Source organism: Mastigoproctus giganteus, chromosome 2, assembly GCF_048544385.1.
Source record: "Mastigoproctus giganteus isolate SK-2022 chromosome 2, ASM4854438v1, whole genome shotgun sequence".
Lineage (NCBI taxonomy): Eukaryota > Metazoa > Arthropoda > Arachnida > Uropygi > Thelyphonidae > Mastigoproctus > Mastigoproctus giganteus.
This window is the reverse complement of record NC_143576.1, coordinates 75190562-75210266: the sequence shown is the minus strand read 5'-3', so window position 1 is coordinate 75210266 and position 19705 is coordinate 75190562. Positions and strand designations below refer to the sequence as shown.

Here is a 19705-nt window from a genome sequence, read left to right as displayed (position 1 = left end):
TGTAATTTTAATCTTTAAAGGTGCTGAGAAACTCTTGCTGTTCAGACGGTTTCTTGATTTATTTTTAATATAGTTCATGTTTGAAAATATTTGCCTGTAGAAATACATTGAACCAAAAACTGAGAAGAGGCTAAATGCAATATTTTCAAATTTATATACTTGTCCGGTAAGCTACTCCACACATTAAACACAATTTGGTCTTGCATTTTCAACTCTTCTATCGCTGTCCATTTGTGTAGAATTGCAAGGGCAGCCTTTTGCCTCTCCAAATCCTCAATTTCAGCTTCAAGGCATTTTAGTCTTTAACTTTACGCGTCCTTTATTTTTAAGTCCTCTAACTCCATTTCAAATTGTGCTTTACATGAGCTAAAAGTTAAAGAGTTGCAGTTATATGTTCAAAGAGCTGCATGTGGCTTGCGAGCCACAGGTTGGTTGCCAACCCATGACTTAGTGGATTGTTGCTCTGTCTTATTATAATTGTGACCTTTTAAGGTATGTTCAAACTCCAAAGGAGCTCATTTTTCTACTTGCTAATGAGTTTAATGAACAGAATGTTAAACAATTAGAAATCCTCAGTTTAAAAATGTTTTCCCATAGGCAAAGTAAAATATTTATAAATTCTGAAATAGTACTTAAAAGCCATCTTTAACTTATGTATGTGTATCTTTTCATTTTTGTTTAGTTAATTTTTTATACCCTTAGGTCACTTTCCCATCAAGAAGTTTTCCTGTGTAAAAAGTACTAAATCTCCAGTCCCTTGGAAAACTTCTTATCTGGGTTCTACTGTATTTAGTTATAATCTGGTAGGCACTATAATTTAGTATTTCTGAAAGTTGTTATTATTTGTTATTTGGTTTTTTTTAGGAGCATCTGCAACTAAGGCCATATTGCTCCCAAAATATGCGATGGTCATTCCGTGACCTTTCCGCATCCTCTGTATTTGGTGGTGACGGGATCGAACCCTGGTCTGAAAGTTGTAAAGAATTAAAAATGGCTAACTTTCGTTAAACTGTAATTTGCATGTAAAAATTCTTGTATGTACCCAAAAACAGTCGGTCCTCGAATAACACGTGTTTACATTACACGAATTCGATCATACACGATTTATAAATAGGGGAACGTTATCTTATATAACACGAACCGAATTCGCTTATACACGATTCGCCTTTGTGTTTACAAGAAATGGCATTCACCCCAACTGAACGCAACACGATAGGAATGAAGAAGATTCTGAAAATGTATTTATGTGTTTTATATCAGTGAAGGGGAAACACATTTCACCATAATAACGTAAAAAGCGAACACACTTCCAGTTATCGATATAATAGCAAATGCAATTAGATGGAGTTTACTACCAGTTTATAACAGATTCCACTAGCAGAAACGCAACTGGAAATTGTTTTTATTGTTTTATGGTAGTAACCCCCAGAAATGTGCTTTGGTAAAATGTGAGGTGTTAATAGTGTATCTTAGCCATGTTGTTTATTCAGTTGCTACACGTGCGCAGCTTTGTTTATGTGTATCAAGCATGCCTCCTCGTTTTGTAATTGTGCTTTATTCCCTAAAAATGAGTAAAATACTTAAAAGGTGGAAAAGGAAGCGTTCTGGCTAAGACACTGCAGATTCAGAGAAAAAAAAAAAAAAAAAGCAATATCGATAAACAGAGGCGGACTGGATCAAAAATTCTTAACCGGGAAAATTTATAGTGGCCTCATACTACGGTTTATGGCCAAAATCACACCAGCCTCCGGCCCACCGTGGTTTCCCCCGTAAGGCTTCTGTCCGCCTCTGTCGATAGAGAAAAAATATGAAATTGTGAAACGCTTTGAGCGAAATGAAAGGCCATGTGATATTGCATGTGCTATAGACCTAAATCAGGCAACGCCGAGAATTACAAAGAATGCAGAGAAAATAAAAACAACTTTCATAGCAGGAACAACTCAGTGTAATTAAAATCCATTAGATTAAGACACAAGAATTGGAAGAGATGGAACGGCTGTCATCTGTTTGGATAGAAAATCAAACAAAAAGCAAGTTTGCTTACGATAGAAGCAAAAGCATTAGCAATATTTTATTACGACTTACGTATTATAAAATACGTAAGTATTTTATTACGACTATTTTATTTAATATAATAAATTTTTTACGAATAAAATACGTATTTTATTCGTAAAAAATACTTTAGTATTAAAATACTAAAAATACTTTATTATAATATTTTTATTACGTATTTTAATCGTTATAAAATACTTAACGTATTTTATAACGATTAAGATTACCCGATTATTTATTGTTTGGTAATGTTTTGGTTCCAAATGTGTGTTCAATCTTGGGTGGTCGGCACCTAACCCACTTTTCCCATAGGGCCTGTTGTTTATATTGCACGATTTCGCATTGCACGAGGGTTTCTAGGAACCCAACTATCGTGCTATACGAGGACAGACTGAATATTCACTTAATTTTTTTACATGAATTCATTTTTAAAGGTCTGATGTTTAAGTTATTTAAGTCTGGAATTAATAAATTAATTAAATTAAGAAAGACTGCTACATTTGATGGACAAGTTATCAAAAGTTGCATATTCATTGAATGTAGCAAATTCAATGAATTTTATTAATGTGGTGTTTGAGAGCCCATTTATGTCACAAAACATTAATTATGGAATCTTAACAAATAAATAGTTAACTAAGTTTTTGGTTTAAGGGCGCAATTACCAAAAACCTGTTTTACTGATATACCGTTCTATGCAAATGGCTGTCAATCTCTTCTTTAAGCTTATTTTCAGTTGAAGAGGATAACAGCTCACCTATTTTGTTATGATAAGCTGTTCAGATTTCTGAACAGATTATCAGAACAAAATGGTAAGTTTGAGTGGGGTAAAAATAAGGAAAATTTGTTCATGCCAATACACATATCACACCAAAATTTTTATTCTTAAAAAAAAAAAAAAAAAAAAATAAGAATGATAATAAATAATGACATTATAATATGCTAAGCTCTTCTCCTGGGGTAATGTATGCAGATGCAAATTTACACATTCAAAGATTGAGCCCATACACTGCCACAAAGAATGTCCAGTCTATTGTTAGCAACTGTGCTGCCATGTTGGCTGCAATAAAACAGTTACAATGATTTAGGAAACTCTTGTGGCCTTGGGCATCCAAAACATAAACAGATGTTTATATTTTTAAATCCAGCTATGTCCTTAATTAAGTTTCATCTGAATTAGTAATGGTAAAATGATGCAAAGAAGCAAGTCATACAGCATCAGCATTTTATTATATACATATATAAAAAATTTTATTCCCCTTCGACAGCATTGCACGGAGCTGTACTGCAACAATCAATTATTCTCTGGGTGAAGGAAAGCTTCTGCACTTGTTTTTCATCATTCCTTTTTTATTTAAGTGTATGCTGCCTTGTGTGTGTTGCCCAAGAAAGAAAGATGCCATCAACATTTAGTTTAGAACCTTTTTAAAGCCTCAAACATTTCAATCAGATGTCCTCATAAATGGCTAGTTTATAGATGATGCAATTTATAAAACTTACGGTCTTTCTAGAAACAAAAGCAAAGTCTTCTTGGTAAGAAGACTTTGCTTTTGTTTCCCCAGCTAATCTTATTACTCTTCCCTGCATCCTCTCCAGAAGATTCATGTCCAACCTAAAATGAGGCTTCCAAGCCTGATTGCAGTGTTCAAGATATGGCTTAATCATTGTTTTATAGAATGGAATTTTTCTTTGTTCCTGCTGACAAAGTTACTAAAAAGAACTCTATGAGCTGTCTTAGAAGCCTATCTGCATTGCTCAGAGAATTTCATCTCAGAATGTACAATTATCTCAAGGTATTTTTTCATTATTGGCTATCTCAAGTTTAATTTTACTTGAAATATTGTTATTCTGGGATTACTGCTAGATAAATCAAATATCTTATATTTGGGGGAGGTGGACTGAATAGTTTGCACATCTCTGTGTTCTTGGGAATAAGTATTTTCTCTTTCATTACTACATATCTATACTGATGCGCAGACCCAGTGTTCTTTGTTTGGTAAACAACAGGGAATAAGTTACTTGTGCTAGTTTAGTCCACAGAAATCATTACTTTGTGAGGTGGATATCTGGGAAAGGAAACCAAAACCTGGTCTTTGAAAATATTAACCCATGGCTGATTGATGTATGATGTTAATTTTTTGGCTTTTGTTGAATGATTTACATTGAAGCACTCAGATTCCCCCCCCCCCTTTTTTTTTTGAAAAGAGCTTCTTTATACCTTCTGCTGTGAATGTATTTATCTTTGCTAGAAATTGATGATAAATGAATCCTACAAAAAAACATCTACCATTAATAATTTGTAGTGTAAACAATACAGATTAAATATTTGCTATCTGTATTATATTTTTATAGTTTCAATAACTTTATGAAATCAACTTTATTATTAGAGCTATACAATTCAAATAGTCATATTTTATAATGTAAATGACAACCCAAAAATATTTTAGGTTGACATAATAAAAATGCAAATTTGTTTTGACTTACATGCGTCTCCTCAAGAACTTCTTGCAATTCTTGCGGTTCTGCACCAGTCAAGGCTGCTCCTGCATGTATTTAAGCAAAAGGATTATCAAAATTTAGTTCAGTTTATTGCCAACTCCTTTTATAATCTTAAAATACTGTAATGATGGGTAAATGAAATTTAAAACTTACCTGCAGCCTTCCTAGGCAAATTTAATACAAAAATTAAAATGACATTCCTGAGTGAGCTGAACATATCCAAGTCACTGTTCTTTTTTAAGTCCTATGGAACAGTAATTTGTAACTTTTATGCAACTGGTTGATCAGCCAATAATCAGACTATGGGGTGCTTGTTTATCATTATGTTGTGCTAATTCTAAATGAGAGTTCCTATGAATCTATGCCATACTTTAATTATTGTTATAAAATAATACTAATTCCATAAGAGAAATTAGTAAATGTAAATAAGTGTTGCTAAGTTAGGGAAGCAGTGGTATAGTTTAAAGATCAGTTGTTCACTGAAGATCAAATTTTTATAACTAACAGGCGTTATCCAAGAATAATTAATATATGTGCACAGTTTTTCCCCTAAACTAGTAATGCAAAAAGGGAAAAAAAAAAGTATCAATGAAATACTAACTGCACATGAAAAACACATTTACTTGTTTGTGTGTGTGAGAGAGAGAGAGAGAGAGAGAGAGAGAGAGAGAGAGAGAGATTGTTGGTTGTAACATATTCACCTATAAGCAATAGAATAAATTTTTATTAACACCCATTACTATTCTAAATCTAATTTCATCAGATTTAGAATTGTTAACAGCATAACACAAAGTGTGCATGAATTGAAAAACAAGTTGCATGTTGTTAGTCCATCACTGGCTGCTGTTAGCATTCTCTAAAATTGTACCCAAATGAGTACATCTGTGTGTATGGGGGGGGGGGGGTGTTAGTAACCAAGCCATATTACTTAATTTTCTGCAGAAAAATAATTTCTGGGATGCAGGTTTTGATTTCCTGAAACAGATAATCCTCCCACCATATGCCTTTGGTGACTTTTTTTTTTTTAAAGCAGGACATACATCTATTCTTGCAGCTTTACCTTTGCTCAGCTTCAATAGTTTTTCTATAAGACTCTTCTCTGAGATTGCCATATCATTTAATTTACAGCAATGTATCCTCCTATCTGTTCCCTTGTGGTTCCAATGGTCATTCAATTGTAATGATTGTTGCAAGTCTTCTGGGCTTCCTACGACTCTTCCACTTTAGAATAGTAAAAATTGCTAACAGCATAACACAGTGTGCATGAATTGAAAAACAAGTTGCATGTTGTTAGTCCATCACTGGCTGCTGCTAGCATTCTCTAAAATTGTACCCAAATGAGTACATCTGTGTGTATGGGGGGGGGGGTAAATCAGATAATCACCTATCTGATTTACTCTTCTCTTTTGTATTCACATATGAAAAGAATTCGGTCTCCATTTTTAGCTATCTTTGCTAGTGATTTTTTGTATTCAAATTTCCTTTCTTGCCTCATTAGAGGTTCTGTTGCATATAAACTGATAACATTCATAAGTCAGTATCTTGCAATAATTTGTAACTCTGATGCTTTTTTTCTTCTGTTCAATTAAATCCTTGACCTCACTTATCATCCACTTCGGCATCTTTCTTTTGTGGAACTTCTCTACTGTAACAAATATATGTAGCTTCTAGGCTAAGTACTTCCTACAATGAACTTGTATTTACCAGTATAATAGCCATTTCCCCAGTTAATGGAGCCCAGGAAATACTTCAATCCACTAAGAAACTGAAGCCCTTATCCTTTCCTCTGATCACAGAAATCTCTTTCGACAGTACCACTACTCCTTTAGGTACTGTTAAATTTATGATACTTGGTAGAAACAAAGTCAAGGATATTAAAGTCCACTGTACTTTCTCTAGCATGTTAGGATAAATAAAACTCATTCATATTGTTCAGAAAACTATTGCCAACAGTTTACTGCCAGTCCAAGATTTCTAATCTATGAGGTAGGTTGAAGTTGCCCACAACAAGGCAATCACACTTGGCTGTCCATTCATTTTGCCTAATGAGGTTTTTGTGATACTCCACAAAATCATTTGGTCTGTAATATTTACTTGAATTTACAAAATTCAAGGAAATATTCCCTCCCCTTACCATAAGTTATTTTGCACAACACACATAATGTGGTGTGTGTGGTGCAAAATAATGTCCATCTGAACCTGATCTGACTTTGGTACAGTATAATCACTTTTTATAAGCATGATTTGCCCTCTCCCTTAATCCCCATGATCTCTCCTGAATATGCTGTACTATTCATAATGAAATTTTTCATCAGCTATTTTTGGATGGTATTGTGTCTCTGTTAGTCCTAATATATCAACATTAGTTGACTTAACCAACTAAATTTAATTTATTTATATTATACTAATACACCTATCATTATTATACAGACAAATTAAAGTGATTTTTTTAAAGCTTTTTACAACATCCCTTAAACATGTTTTTCCTGGTGTTTTTGCACCCACCTGAATGTTTTTTTCTGTGCTTAAGGTAATTATTATAGGTCAGAAACAAATACTCACAATATCACTGCATTGTCATTTAAAACTTATTCCATTTAGACCACTGATGCCAAAAGACTTAAGCTTTAAAAACTGTGGAGTGACATTTTTTCACAAAAAAAAAAATGTTTGGTATTTTAGTCATTGTGCATACATAAAAAAAATGTAAAATTTTATTTTTGGCTATTATGCTGATGTTAAAGTTGTCCCCCCCACCCAGCATAATGTTATATAAAGGTTGCTGCTTATACCTATATTACATATACAGGATGTCTCAAAAATATTGGTACAAATGTTTAGGGGAGGTAGGTAACATCTAAAGGAATGTGAATCGCATAGGAATCCATAACCGGAAACGTCACCCGAAAAGTAGTAGCAGAGGCACAAGAAGCAGAAATGACACAAGACAGTAATTAGTGGCAAACATTTATTTGACATAATATTAACAATGGAGTACAAGATGGATGCATTTTATGATGTTACAACAGATGCTTGAAGGTTCCCCCACGAGATGCGATGCATGCATGACACTGACACAACACGGATTGGTGGACACTGTCGAACACACCTGGAGTTTTTGGCAGTAGCAGCAGTGCACACGAGTCTTGCCCCGAGATCCACTTCCATCTCCACAGGCAATTCATACAAGATAGATTTGACGGCCCCCCCACAGAAAGAAATCAAGGCTCGATAAATCAGGTGAGTGTGGGGGCCAGGCAACGGGTCCACCATGACCAATCCATCAACGCCCAAAATGCCTGTTCAAATGGTCATGAACATACCTTCCATAATGGGCAGGTGCCCCATCATGTTGAAACCAAATGTTGCGTCTCACATTTGCTGGAACATCGTCAAGTAACCCTGGTAGAACTTGTTCAAGAAAGATCCGATATTTAGCGGAGTTCATGCGGGATGGTAACAGGTATGGGCCGACTAAGCAGTCACCGACCATACCTGTCCACACATTTATTGCGAAGCAAATGTTGTGTTGCATGGGTCGCACACCGTGTGGGTTGTCGTGAGCCCACACATGAGCACTGTGCTGATTGAATAAGCCTCATTCGTGAACAAAAAATAGGCTGGAAAATTCAAGTCTTGAAAAATTTGCACAGTGGTTTCTGGGAGAAACCACTGTGCAAAAGCCACACATGCAGAATGATCTTGGGGGAGCAGTAACTGAACCCTTGGGAGATGAAGAGTGTAGGGAATTGTCGTGCCAGACACCCTGTACACTGCAACGAGACACTCCTAAGGCAGAGGCAATGGCACGTGTGCTGGACAGCATTCAACACACTTTCTTCCATGGCGGGAGTTCGCATCGAACATGGTCTGCCCGCACTACTCCTCTTACCTCTAAATGACCCATAATCGCACAAATTTTGATGCACATGCGCAACCAAATGGTGGTCCGGTACATGTCTGTCTGGGAAGCGTTCTCCATAAATTCGTTGAGCGGCTCGTCCATTGCCCTCTGCTAATCCATACACTAGGTGCATGTCTGCCAGCTCAGGGTTCGTATTGCGATGCATGCTCTGCGTACGGCGACTACTGCTTGAATGAGTAAACCAGAAATTTTCCCTCTCGCAAACTGATGAACAGCGCCGTCTACCGACATACAGTGACATTTCCAGTTATGGGTTCCTATGTGATTCACATTCCTTTAGATGTTACCTACCTCGCAATATTTTTGAGAGGCCCTGTAAATCTATTGTTATCTATTTTATTAGCATTAGCAGAGGCATTTGATGCAAGAAAGCAAGCTTATGCAGCATCAGCCAAAAAAAAAAAAAAAAAAAAAAAAAAAAGTAACATAAATAAATAAAAATAACCACTTCCACTTCACCCCTCTGTTCGTTCGAAATACCTGTCCAGCTGAGCCTTAAACTTATTTAGGCTATCAACTTCCACGACAAGGGATGGAAGTCTGTTCCACCCACCAACCACCCGCTGGCTAAAGGCAAATTTCTGCACATCTATCCTACATCTGTCTTTCCTCAATTTGAATTTATGCCCTCTCAGGTGATTTTTCTGAGCTAGAGGAAGAATCCCATCAGCATTGAGCATGCTCAAACCATTCAAGGCTTTGTACACCTCTATCAGATCACCCCGCTGGTGCCTAGTTTCCAGACACTGTAATTTGCAAAACTTAAGCCTTTCTTCGTAAGAGAACCCCTTTGTCCCATTCACCAATCTAGTTGCCCTTCTCTGTACTCGTTCCAGCAGCTCTACATCCTTCCTGAAATGAGGCCTCCAGGCCTGTATACAGTACTCTAGGTGTGGCCTGACCATTGCCTTATACAAGGGAATAATCACCTCCTTATCCCTGCTAGAAAAATTCCTATATATCATTGACAATACACCATGAGCTACTCTTGCAGCTCGTCTGCACTGCTCAGAGAACTTCATATCTGCCTGCACCACCACCCCCAGGTCCCTTTCATTCTCTACCACTGTCAGTGTAGTACCACAGAGTTGATACGTTGCTCTGGGGTTGCTGTTTCCCATATGTAGTACTTTACATTTGTCAATGTTAAACTTCATTTGCCACCTCAAAGCCCATCTGCTCAACCTTTCCAAATCCTGTTGCAGCAGCATAGTGTCAGTAGTGTCCTTGACAACCCTGCCAACCTTCGTATCGTCTGCAAACTTGGACATTAAGCCTGATATACCATCATCAATATCATTTATAAATACAGAAAACAATAAAGGCCCCAATACTGAACCCTGAGGGACTCCACTAATAACATTAGTCCACGATGAGCAGTGTCCATTGATTACCACTCTGTCTTCTCCCCCTCAACCACCCCTTTATCCATAGCAGCAACTTGCCTCCAATGCCACACTGCTCCAATTTGTGCAGCAGTCTTCCATGTGCAACAGTATCAAAAGCCTTTCTAAGATCCAAGTATATAATATCAAAGTTATTCCCTGCATCCAGTTCTTTTGTGACTGCATCATAGTATCCAATCAAATTGGTCAGGCAAGACTTCCCCTTAACAAAACCATGCTGTGTCCTAGCTATAACTGAAGTCTTGTCTAGATGATCGTGCAGTGCTTCTTTCACCAGTGCCTCCATTAATTTTCCGGTAACAGAAGTTAAACTCACAGGTCTATAATTACTTGTGTCAGCCTTTGATCCCCCTTTGTGAATTGGGGTCACATTTGCACATCTCCAGTCAATGGATACCTCCCCTGAGTCCAAGGAAGCTCTCATAATTATGGCTAAGGGTTTGCTTACCTCCTTTGCTGCCTCCTTTCATATAACTGGATAGATCCCATCCACCCCAGGTGCCTTTCTTGTGTTTATCTTCAACAATTTCTCCTCCACTTTGCTCTCAGTTATTACAAGATTCTCTAGCTTACTGCTAGAGTTGAATACACCTCTGGCATTCCCCTCGCTGAATAACTCCTCATGTGTGAATGTCGATGCAAAATATTCATTTAGTTTGTTAGCTACCCGAGCAGGGTCATCAACAGTTGACCCATCGATCTCAAGTGGACCAATCTGATTCATCCCCTTCCTTCTAGAGTTTACATAAGTAAAGAACTCTTTGCTGTTTTTCTTCGCATCCCTTGCCAAGGATCTCTCGTAATCTGCCTTTGCCTGCCTAACCTCCTTTGTAACTTGGTTACAGATCAACTTGTATCTATCATAGGCGTCCGTGTCACGTGTTAATTTGTATGTATCCCATGCATTTTTCTTCTCTGCCATATGCCTCATTAGTTCATCTGACATCCATTTTGGCCTAAACCTTGAACAATATTTCTTAGTTGGTATGTAAAGCCTAGTAGCTTCCAAGATAAGTTCTTTGAATGCTTCCCATTTTGAATTTGCTGTTGGCAATATCATCAGTTGATCCCACTGTATAGAATTTAAATACTGTCTCAGTCCATTGTAGTCGCCTTTACGAAAGCAATACCCCTTCCCTTTACCCCTAATGGTAGTTACCTCTTTCAGTAACTCCCACTTCAGCACACTGTGATCACTGCCACCAAGTGGTTCATTTATCTGCAGATTCTTAATGCATGAAGAATCACTACTGATAATCAAATCAAGAGTATTACTCCCTCTAGTTGCCTCCCGAACATGCTGATGTAGAAAACAATCATCCAATAAATCCACAAAAGCCTTGCTACTGTGTGAGTGACCAGCCCCCAAATTCCAGTCAATATCTGGGAAATTAAAATCCCCCATTATAAGACTCTCTGATTTACTGGCCCACTCTATTTCTCCGAACAGTTTCTTATTATACTCATCAGAGTCATTAGGCCTATAGCACACTCCTACTCTCAATTTTGATCTCCCAATGCTTATGTCACACCAAACTGACTCGACACTGCACTGTCCAGCGATGTCGACTGGCTTCACTTCCTTGGATTTTATGTGTTTTTTAACTAATAGCATAACCCCTCCTCCCTTCCTATCCTGTCTATCCTTTCTGTAGACATTGTACTCCCCAAATTCCAGTTCTGCATTTCTTATATCTGTGTGACACCACGTCTCTGAAATCCCCACAATATCTGCCTTTGATGTTTTGAGCAATACCTCAAATTCATCAAATTTATTTACTAAACTCCTAGCATTGGTGTACACACAAGTATACATGCACCTGTTCTTTTTCTTAGCTACCCTAACACAACCCATGTGTTTACTTGTACCCCAATGATTCCCAGCAGTCTCTGAAATATCCTGCATCTTATTTTCCAGGCTGCGGCTCATTCCAATAGAAGCAGTGCAAGAATCACTTTCACCTCTGCCAGTGGCTACTGTTAATCTATTAGTCCTTGTATCCCCCCAATCTAGCAGTTTTCCGACCCACCTAACATTGCCTCGATAGCATCAGCAAACATTCTTGCACCCTTTCTATTTAAGTGTATCCCATCCCTGTAGAAGCAGTCTCTCCTGTTAACAAGTACAGACCAGGCTGAAAAAAATTCTACCCCTTGAGCCCTGCACAATCTTTCCAGGGCCGAATTGATTGACAGGGCTCTCATCATATACTCCCTCCTATCGTGTCTGGGCAGAATTGCAGACACTTTCAATTTGAACCCTAATTCACGGCTTTTTTTCATCAAATGTAATAATATAAACATAAAAGTATCTAATTTCTAGAAATAGTGGCAAGAAATATTCTTGTTTATCCAAAACTGTAAACAAAAATAGAAATTCAAAATGGTGTTTCTATTTTTGTTTACAATAGAAAACCTGGAAACTGACAGTTTCTTTCCATACATAATTCTGTGTACACAATAAGTTATCATTTCTTAAACTACTCTGTGTCTATATTTAGGAAGGTAGAGTTAAAGTCATTAAGGCGTAATTGATATTTTGGACAACTCCCAGGAGGTGCTGCGACTGGTTAAGAAAAATTGCTGCTCACAGGAGCTTACAAATAAACAGATATAGATCATTTTGCAAAGATTCCATGATAAATAATTTCAAATAATTTAATTAATCATATTATGGTCAAAATCTAGACCAACCATTGTTAAGAAATTTGATACCATAAAAAGTTTCTGTAAATGCACATTTTACAATAACTACAATATACATTTTAGCATTTAATTGGCATTAAATACTCTCTCATTATATCAATATAGAAACTTTAAAATAATTAGAAATATATATAACTATGCGGTATTTCTTTCAGGTTAATGTAAGGAAATTTATTAGTATTACTATAGCTTATCTACACAGTAATGTGAACATACTCCTTCCATTTAATACCAACATGTTTGAAAAAAAAAAAAAGACTTAACTGAAATGAGGGCGGATTACGAGAAATCTTTGAAAAAAAAAAAAAAAAAAAGACGTAACTGAAATGAGGGCGGATTACGAGAAATCTTTGGCAAAAGATGCTAAGAAAAACAGCAAGGATTTCTTTACTTATATAAACTCTAAAAGGAAGGGGATGAATATGATTGGTCCACTTGACATCGATGGTTCGACTGTTGATGATCCTGTTCAGATAGCAAACAAACTGAATGAGTATTTTGCATCTACATTCACACGTGAGGAATTATTACAGTTTGAAAATGGAAGAAGGTTATCAAATTGTAGCAGTGTGCTTAATGATTTTGTAATAACTGAGAGCAAAGTGGAGGAGAAATTGTTGAAGTTAAACATAAGAAAAGCACCTGGGGAGGATGGGATCTATCCAGTTATTTTAAAGGAGGCGGCAAAGCAACTAAGAAAACCCTTAGCCATAATTATGAGAGCATCCTTGGACTCAGGGGAGGTTCCCGCGGACTGGAGATGTGCAAATGTGTCCCCAATTCACAAAGGTGGATCGAAGGGTGACACGAGTAATTACCGACCAGTTAGTTTAACTTCTGTTCCGGGTAAAATAATGGAGTCACTGGTTAAAGATGCATTGCAGGATCATCTAGACAAGACTGCAGCAATAATTCAAACACAGCATGGGTTCGTTAAGGGAAAGTCTTGTCTGACAAATTTGATTGGTTATTATGATGTGGTCACAAAGGAACTGGATGCAAAAAATAATTTTGATATCATATACTTGGATTTCAGGAAAGCTTTTGACACTGTTGCGCATGGAAGACTACTGTACAAATTGGAGCAGAATGGTATTAAGGGTAAGTTGCTACAATGGATAAAAGGATGGTTAAGTGGGAGAAGACAGAGGGTGGTAATCAATGGGTGCTGCTCTTCGTGGACTAATGTTATTAGAGAATCCCACAGGGTTCGGTGTTGGGTCCACTGTTGTTTTGTGTATTTATCAATGATATTGATGAAGGTATATCAGGCTTAATGTCGAAGTTTGCAGATGACACAAAGGTTGGCAGGGTTGTTAATGACAGTAATGGCAGTGTGCTACTGCAACAGGATCTAGATAATTTGGGCAGATGGGCTAAGAAGTGGCAACTGAAGTTCAACCTTGACAAATGCAAAGTACTGCATATGGGTAGAAGTAACCCCAGAGAAACGTACCAACTGTGTGGTACTACACTTAGGGTGGTAGAAAATGAAAAAGACCTGGGAGTAATTGTGCAGTCAGATATGAAGTTTTCTGAGCAATGCAGACAGGCTGCTAGGGCAGGTCATGGGGTTTTGTCAATGATATATAGGAATTTTGCTAGCAGGGAAAAGGAGGTGATTGTCCCTCTGTATAAGGCAATGGTCAGGCCACGCCTTGAGTACTGCGTACAGGTCTGGAGGCCTCATTTCAGGAAGGATGTAGATTTGCTTGAGCGTGTACAGAGAAGAGCAACATGATTGGTGAGGGGAATGAAGGGATACTCTTACCAAGAGAGGCTTAAGTTCTGCAAATTGCAGTGGCTGGAGACTAGGCACCTGCGCGGTGATCTGATTGAGGTCTATAAGGCCTTGAATGGGTTGAGCACGCTGAATTCTGATGGGATCCTTCCACTTGTTCAGATTACGAACCTACGGGGACATAAGTTCAAATTAAGAAAGGACAGATGTAGAATAGATGTGCGGAAATTTGCCTTTAGCCAGCGGGTGGTTAATTGCTGGAACAAACTTCCATCTGTCGTTGTGGAAGTTGATAGGTTAAATAAATTTAAGGAGGAACTGGACAGGCATTTGGAGGGAATGGTGTGTTTTTTTTTTTTTTTTTGGCTGATGCTGCATAAGCTCCTACACTTGCTTTCTTGCATCATGTGCCACTACTACTACTACACCTTCCATTTAATACCAACATATTTGAAAAAAAAAAAAAAGACGTAACTGAAATAATTCTGAATTTTAATTAAATTTTAATATAACACCACATATCGGTGTGTAGATACACCATAGATAACTCTTAAGAAACTAAAAGTAGTTGTAGGCATCATTTGCTCTTTCTCATATTGTGCTCTTCCTTCACGACGAGTTGCCATGACATTGCACTACCTCAAATAAGTAACGCTTCTCTAATAGAGAAGACTATTAGTACTTATTCTCAGTGAGTACCACCACCACCCTGCCATGTTTCAAGGCTATTGGCCTATCATCAGTGGGTGGGCAGGTACCCTGGTATTGCAGACATGATGACCCAGTTGTGAAGATAATCACACAATATGAGAGATGCCAAAAGGTGTATATGACAATATTTAAAATAATAATGCACAAGGCATAATGTATTATGCCTTGTGCATTTAGTTATTTTAAAAATTAAATTTTAAGAAATAATTTTATGAATTTTATCAATGGGCTTTATATAATCTCTCTCTCTCTCGCCAAACTACAGAATCACAGCTATGATGTAAAACTCACCCAAATCTCCAAGATAAACAGGATTATCAACTACTCTATGTCCGGCATGGATCATCTGTTGGATAGACTCTCTATATAAAGGATTAAGAGAGACTATATCTCGTATAGTTTTTACTATTTCCTGAGTCAGTGCCTAAAATGAGAATAAGGACATATGGACAATTTAAATTTAATAACAAGAAAACAATCCATTAAACTTAAGCATGACATATTTCAAATCCAATTTAATAAAATTACTCATACAATTAACAGTATTATACCTCATTAGTTAATACCAGTAAGACAATTGGGGGGGGTGAACTAGAAGGCAGTTTAACGATCACCAATACACAAACCAAATGTAAATTTCTTGTGATAATCTATTAGTTTCTTTAATTATCCTGCATTAATGAACATGGTTTGTGGCTCATTTGAAAATTCCAATGTACATTTTATCTTCACATCTAAAGGGTGCATATCTCTATAAGAAGTCCCTCCCCAACCCTTCGAAGCCATCTTCCACGCTTTGTAATACTTCTTAAATGGCAAACCCTTTCATATTTCTACCAAACCAGTTGTATTTTGGACACATTAAGAAACTCAATTTCTTTCTTTTAATGTGGCCTCTGGACCTGAATACAATACTCCAAGTTACAAAACCGGCTTCTCATCAACTACACGTGTTTAAAAAGCCGCTAAGCGGAATTTCATTTACTGATTTGAAATTGATTTTTCTCTAATTTTTGATTTAAATTTAGTAGTATAATATTTGTGATTCCTGATTAATTTGTCGTATTTATTCTTTCATTGGCCATTGTAATTGTTTAAGCATCCACCATTTAAACATCAACACAATACAGCAATTTCTGCTGGCAATGTGTTGTATTGATAGGAATGTTTGAATTCTGCCACCATTGTTTTAGTAGTGATATAGCAGATACTAAAGTTCTTATGTAGATTACATTGCTACAATCAGTACAGGATTATAAACTATAATTTATAGCAGTACTACATGTTTAATAATTTAACTTTACCACAAAGTTCGTAAAGCATGACATTAATATTTGTATAAGGCTTTTGTTAGACCACACTTGGAATACTGTGTTCAAGTATGGAGACTGCACCTAAAGAAAGACAGAGCTTCTTGAAAGGGTGCAAAGAAGAGTAACTCGCCTGGTGAGATCGGCAAAAGGGCATCCTTAAGAAAGACTTCGAATATGTGGGTTGCAGAGTTTGGAAACTAGACACCTTAGAGGAGATTTGATTGAGGTGTTAAGGCTCTGAGAGGCATCAGTAAAATGAACAAGGACGAAATTTTCAAGATTATAAATGATGCTAGAAATAGGGGAGATAAATTCAAGTTACGGGGGGAAATGTTTAGATTGGACTGCAGGAAGTTTTATTTTAGTCAGCAAGTTATAAATTACCGGAATAAGTTGCCTACATGGGTGGTAGAGGCTAACAGTTTGGGGAAATTCAAAGGTCATCTGGATAGGACCTTCGGATGATAGGTTTAATTTCCTTTTCTTTTATTAATTATTAGGATTTTTTTTTTTTTTTTTTTTTTTGGCTGGTGACATAAGCCATAGGCTTTTTTGCACCATGCGGCCATTACTGATACTAATAGCTTTTAGTTTCACAAATAGGTCACTCAAGAGTTTGAATCACGTAGGTTGGCAATAGATAGCTAAATTTATTATCTATTATAACTATTTAGAATTTACAAATGTAATGTTATAGCGAAATACATATCACTACATTTAGGAATCCATTAGTTTATGTTTAGTATTGTCAATTAATCAATTAAACCTTATTAATTTTTCATTTATAATCAATTAAATTACACTTAAACAGAAATCATGCCACAGACTAGAGCAGACTATTAACGGTACAATAATAATGGGAGTGCTGTGGCCGGGGAGGGGGGGGGAAGAACCAAAGGGAGAATTTCTCCAATGCAGCGCAGCCTAAAAAAATGTGAAACTTGTGAAAGCTTTGCCTCTGGAACAGGACATGATTACGCCAAGGAGGATTCCTTTTGTGTATGCTAGGTGCAGAGAGCATGAAGAAATCAAGCACGAACTCAGCATTCTGATGTGCATCTATGAGATTTTCAAGAATAGGGAAGATACCATTGATGGAATTAAAATGGGGTGCCCATCAAGTTCTCAGCTAAACCAGAGCTCACTCTTCTGCAACAAGCAACAATCTTCAAAGCACAATCCACTGGAGCTAGTTATTGTCAGAGAGATTGGAAATATATTATGCAAAAAGGATAGGTGGAATAGGACCACAGTATGTCTGCCAGGGGCAAAAGTTGATTACATTGTAGAGCAGATATCATCTTTTAAAGGCACAAAAGGTGATATCGTTGTGCACATTGGTACTAATGATATTAAGAGTAGGAGTTTTGCAGCCATACTTAACAAGTAGAAATCAGTTAAGGGTAGATTAGAAAGCATGCAATTCTGCCCAGAAACAATAGGAGAGTATATGATGAAAGCCTTGTCAATTAATTCGCCCTTAGAGAGATTGTGCAAGAATCATGAAGTTTTTTTTTTTTGATTTGGTAGTTGTTGGCGCATCGGCTTCTGTGGCCATATTGCACCTCCCAAGGTTTTTGCAGTACTTTGATCCAAGCCCGAGGCGGGAATCGAACCTGCGACCTTTGGGTTGCCGGGCAGGTACTTTACCCACTCGGCTAGCCCGGTCGGCACTCATGAAGTAGAATTTTTCTCAGTGTGGTCTGTGCTTGTTAACAGAAAAGACTGCTTCTACAAGGATGGGATACACTTAAATTGAAAGGACACAAGAATATTTGCTGATGCTATCGAGGCAATGTTAAGTGGGTTGGAAAACTGATAGCTTGGGAGGGGGGTTTCACAGACTAATAGATTAATAGTAGCTGCAGGCAGAGGTGAAAGTGATTCTTGCACTGCTTCTATTGGAATGAGTAGCAGCCTGGAAAGCATGATGCTGGGAATTTCAAGGACTACTGGGAATCATCATGAAACAAGTAAATACATGAGCTGTGTTAGGATAACTAAGAGTAAGAATGGGTACATGTATACTTGCATGTACACCAATACTAGGAATATAGTACAGGTAACCCTCATATAACATGGTAGTTTGGTTCCTACAAAATCTCATGTAATCTGAAACTGTTATATGGGACTAAGAACCAGTACAAACAAGGTGGGTTACGTTCCAAAAGCTAAGAAAAATACATAATTTTTTTATAACTATCGGAAACTTAATTTTTATAATAGTAGTAACTTAAATAGTAATAACTGAACAAATGTCTTACCTTACAAACTGTAATACACATATGTCAGATAATGTACATTCATTTAATTTCCCTCCTCTTCATCACTGCTAAGCACAATCAAACGAGAACATTTTCTCTGTTGCAGTATATATTCACCTTCGAACTTTCTTCTGCAGCATCCAGATTTCATGTACCTTCTGCTCTCTTTTAAAATGAGTAACCTGGGTTTGTTTGCTTTTCCTTGTTAGACCTTTGTAAATTTCTTGGTATGGAGCTAAAATATTTGAAGCTCCCTTTTGAACTTTGTGCTCCTTTCAGTAGAAGCGGCATTCAAAAAATAAGATTCTAATCGCTTGGCTAAGTTTATGCCTTCCTGTATGCTTTTTAGTGTAGAATTAGATTAGATTAGATTAGTGTAAATCAGAATGTTTTGTAATGGGGGATTTTAACTTTCCAGATTGACTGGAACTTGTGGATTGGTCACTCGCAAACTAGCAAGACTTGTGGATTTATTGGATGATGGTTTTCTACAGCAACATATTCGAGAGGAAACCAGTGGGAGTAATTCTCTTGATCTGATTATCAGCAGTGATTCTTAATGCGTTAAGAACCTGTAGATAAAGGAATCATTAGATGGCAGTGATCAGTGTACTGACGTGGGATTTACTTAAAGATATAACTACTATCAGGTGTAAAGGGAATTTACTTAAAGGGAATATGCTTTCATAAGGGTGACTACAGTGGTCTCAGAGTTTTTAAATTCTATACAGTGGGTTCAACTGATGATGTTGCCAACAGTGAATTCTAAATGAGAAGCCTTCAGGGACTTAATCTTGGGGAGGGGGGGTACTAGGCTCTTCATACCAACTAAGATTTTTTTTTTTTTTTGGTAGTTACTGGCACATCGGCTTCTGTGGCCATAAGGCACCTCCCAAGGTTTTTGCAATACTTTGATTCAAGCCCAAGGCGGGATTCAAACCCGCGACCTTTGGGTTGCTAGGCAGGTACTTTACCCACCCGGCTACCAACTAAGAAATACTGTTGAAGGCCTAAATGGATATCAGATGAATTAATGGGGCTGGTGGGAGAAAAGAAAAATGCATCAGATGCATATAAATAATCAGGCGACA

The 19705-nt window shown here is 37.1% G+C and overlaps 1 protein-coding gene across 1 annotated transcript in view; it reads right to left on the bottom strand.

Moving 5' to 3' along the window:
* LOC150089347 (lon protease homolog, mitochondrial-like) overlaps nt 1-19705 on the bottom strand; it is a 441356-nt gene that overhangs the window by 316366 nt on the left and 105285 nt on the right. The window contains exons 6-7 of the mRNA XM_090368526.1: nt 15329-15461; nt 4534-4592 (exon numbers count right to left, since the gene is read on the bottom strand). Coding sequence (XP_090224652.1) covers nt 4534-4592; nt 15329-15461 — 192 coding nt within the window. The remainder of the gene's footprint in view (nt 1-4533; nt 4593-15328; nt 15462-19705) is intronic.